The sequence below is a fragment of the Triticum aestivum genome, chromosome 7A, assembly GCF_018294505.1.
Source record: "Triticum aestivum cultivar Chinese Spring chromosome 7A, IWGSC CS RefSeq v2.1, whole genome shotgun sequence".
Lineage (NCBI taxonomy): Eukaryota > Viridiplantae > Streptophyta > Magnoliopsida > Poales > Poaceae > Triticum > Triticum aestivum.
Genome location: NC_057812.1, coordinates 19,969,260 through 19,972,840, shown reverse-complemented (window position 1 = coordinate 19,972,840; position 3,581 = coordinate 19,969,260). Strand labels below are relative to the sequence as shown.

At 43.8% G+C, this 3,581-nt stretch overlaps 1 protein-coding gene across 1 annotated transcript; it reads left to right on the top strand.

The window, feature by feature from the left end:
- Positions 1-722: 722 nt before the first annotated feature.
- Positions 723-3,194, top strand: LOC123152843 (disease resistance protein Pik-2-like). Its single transcript, XM_044572256.1, has 2 exons — positions 723-742; positions 1,196-3,194. Exons 1-2 carry the CDS (start codon positions 723-725, stop codon positions 3,192-3,194), a joined length of 2,019 nt encoding a protein of 672 aa, XP_044428191.1.
- Positions 3,195-3,581: the final 387 nt, after the last annotated feature.

The window sequence follows — 3,581 nt, the reverse complement described above, 5'->3', positions numbered from 1 at the left end:
ACACCTTCCTTCTCATGATCCACCATTCTTTCGGCGGTTCTGCGCTAATAAATCTCCAAAGCTCTAATACCAACTAAAAGGATTGAGAGATCGACTAGATGGGTGAATAGGATACTTCAAATTTTAAGCTTAACATCCAATTTTAGGGTAATCTGGATAAAATATGTTCACTGGAAATGCAACTAGGTGAACAAAAGCTATATGGCAAGCAAGCACAAAGCAAAGGTATGCTAGTAAACAAACTGGATATAATAAGCCAACAAGCATACAAAGCAAGTAAAGATTTGAGAAATTATTAACTACAAGTGTGTCAAGGACGCACATGTTTTATCACAAATTTCACACCCTTTGGGGAATGCTAAATTCCTTTGGAGGGATGCTGAAGCCAAAGCTCTGGAGAGCCACCAAGTGGCTCATCCTATTCTCTATTTGCGTTACCCCTAACGACGAGCCTCAAATCACTCGAGGTTGATCTTGAAGGTGACCATGACATGTTTACAAACTTCCCGAATAACACCACAAGCAAGGAAGCTTCCAGGCATTGATTCCTACCGCCTAGGAGCCCAAATTTCTAAGAGTGAGAAGTTTTGGTGAAGAACAAGTTGGGTAATCACAAATCAGTTTGGTGGAAGTGTAGATCAGGTGAACCTCTTCCAATACCCAAATAATAGGAGTGTTTTGGGTGAGGGAGAGGAAGGAATCAAACTTTTTGTGTTTTGGGGATGGTGGAAGGAGGAAGAAGGTGGGTTTTAGGCCAAAGTGATTGTTGCCATGCAGGGGCACCCACCCGAGTGCTTGTGGGCTCTCAAGAGCACCATGACAGAGACGGCCCATCCTATATGACTCAACCGTTGGCAATATGTCAGTTTTTTTGTTTGTCAGATTGTTGGTGTTTGATTGGGTGCATCTTAATTCTTCGGAGGCCAGGTGTTGCTCATCATGTTTTGTATCCGCTAGATGCTACATTTTGAGTTAATAAAAGCGGCCTTTATAAAAAACACATGATAATATTAATCTGTCATGTTCATGCAAATATAGGTAATATAGTTATAATGTCCTCTCTCTGTAAAGAAATATAAGAGTGTTTACATCACTATAAATGCTCTCATATTTCTTTACAGAGGGGAGTATGTACCATTTTCCTTTTGCACATTTATACAAGTCATCCTAACTTCGGCACACATATTACAACCAGGTACCTTATTGTGATCGATGATGTATGGACCGTAGGTGCATGGGAATTAATTCAATCCCGATTGCCAAAAAACAAGTGTGGCAGAAGAATAATTGTGACCACTCGGATAGAAACTGTGGCCAGAGCATGCAGTCGTGCCAGTGTTTATCGTAATTACATTTATCACATCAAGCCCCTCAAATCATCAGATGCAAAGATGCTGTTTCTTAGTAGAGCATTTGGATTCATGACTGACTCTTGCCCAAAGAATCTTGAGGAGGCAATGGAGAAAATCTTGAAGAAATGTGGTGGGCTTCCATTGGCGATTGTTAGCATTGCGAGCCTCCTCGCCAACTATAATGCAGCTGACGTTTGGTGGACAGTTTGCAACTCAATTGGTGCTGCAATGGAGAACAACCCTACACTCGAAGGGATGAGACAGATACTCACACTCAGCTACAACCATCTACCACATTACCTCAAAGATTGCATGATGTATGTTGCCATTTTTCCAGAGGACTATGTTTTCTTGAAGACTCGGCTCTTGCAGAGATGGATCGCTGAAGGACTGATTATCGCGAGGCGGGGGCAAACCACAATGGAGGTTGCAGAAGACTACTTCAACGAGTTGGTGAGTAGAAACATGATTGATCTAGCTGCTTCTATAATCGACGTCCACGGCGAGATGAAGACATGTCGGGTGCACGACATGATGCTTGAGGTTGCTGTGTCCAAATGCTTGGAGGCAAACTTTGTTAGCCTGGTAGGGGGACAGAATGAAGGGATGTCGTATGATAAAATTCGTCGTCTCTCTGTTCATGGCGGAGTACGTGGGACCACTAAGGTCCGTGACTCTACGTCCAAGGGAAGAGTACTGGGGCGTGATAGGAGGAATGTTATCGATGAAATGAAGCTGCAGCATGTCCGTTCACTGAGTATGTTTGAGATCCAAGGGCACAAGTTGCTTGATCGGTTGGGCGAGTTCACTCTGCTGAGGGTACTTGACATGGAAGATTGCAAGGGCCTAGCCAACGAGCATGTGAAGTATATTTGCCAGATGTACCTTCTCAAGTTCTTGAGCTTGAGGGGTACGTATATCAGCTTGATGCCTGACGAAGTCGGCAATCTAGAACATTTGCTGACACTTGATTTAGAGGAGACGTGCCTTGATGGTCTACCTGAAACTGTCAGAAAGCTAGATAAACTTGAGTGCCTCAAGTTCGGGAAAAAGGGCGAGTGGTCCGTCATGTGGAAAGCACCAAGAGGAGTCTCCAACATGAAGGCACTGCGTGAGGTGACTAGAATACTACTCGGTGATGTTAAGATTGCTGAAGAGCTTGGTGAACTAGAACAGCTTGAAGCTATCATTGTATATGTTGACAACAATGCTCAGCGAGAGGACGTTCGTCAACAGCTTGCCCTCTCCCTGTCCAGGATGTACTCTCTGCGGTCGCTCAACCTGGGAGAAATGGAGAGCGACGGTATGACAATGGATTATCTTATTGGTCTTCCGCCTCCACACCTCCTTCGATTCCTTAGGTTCGCTGGGGGATTGAGTAAATTACCAGAATGGGTCGGGTCACTGACATATCTTGTTCAGTTTACTCTTTCGTGGGCGCGGTTTAAGGATAGCCAACTATGGGATGTCTTGTGTGAGCTGCCTAGCCTCGAGCTCATCATATTCCAACATGAATTCTATGTTGGCACTGAACTGGTGGTGTCCACGAAGCACAAATTTCCTGCACTGAAGAACATGATGGTGCAGTCCAATAGACAGTATCCCGAAGTATTTGAGTTCGAGGAACGATCCATGACACAGCTAGAGAACCTTACAATGAATTTCGATAAATGGGAATCCAAAAGGATAGTCGGCGTCAAGCACCTGAAGAACCTTAAAGAGGTGAATCTCACTGGTAACAGATACAACCCTGCACTGGGCCGTGCTCTCAAGGAGTTAGAGAAAGAGAGTAATAGTCGCTCCAAGCCTACCCGGTTCACAGTTACAGTAACATACGATTGATCCATCTGCTTTGTCTCTCGATCCTATTATCTGTTCAGGTACTTTAATGGAATCTGGACTGGAATTACGCTATTATTGCTGGAAGTGGAGGAACCTTCGAACTGTTTGCCAAGTTATTCTGGCCCATCATGCATGCCTGGTAGCCAATTATTCTAATGAGCGGTTCTGGTCGTGGTTTGGTTTTGTGAGTCAGAGCAATTCAGACTTTGTATTTTCTTAAAACACTAGCTCCTCTGTTAAGTTTGGAGTCCCCATCGTCTGCGTTTCAAAATTTGTATTTTGTTAAAGCATTGTGATGTAATAAAGGTGGACCAGCTGTTCATTTATTACCAACGAATTTATGAATTGTTTGAACTCTGAAGAAGTTTGTGTGTCGCAAATGAATGA

Bases quoted from the DNA above. Each gene is read 5' to 3' on its own strand.
- LOC123152843 (XM_044572256.1), top strand. From the start codon at position 723: ATGGTGGAAGGAGGAAGAAG. The intron at 743-1,195 runs GTGGGTTTTAGG...TATTACAACCAG, and splicing joins ATGGTGGAAGGAGGAAGAAG to GTACCTTATTGTGATCGATG.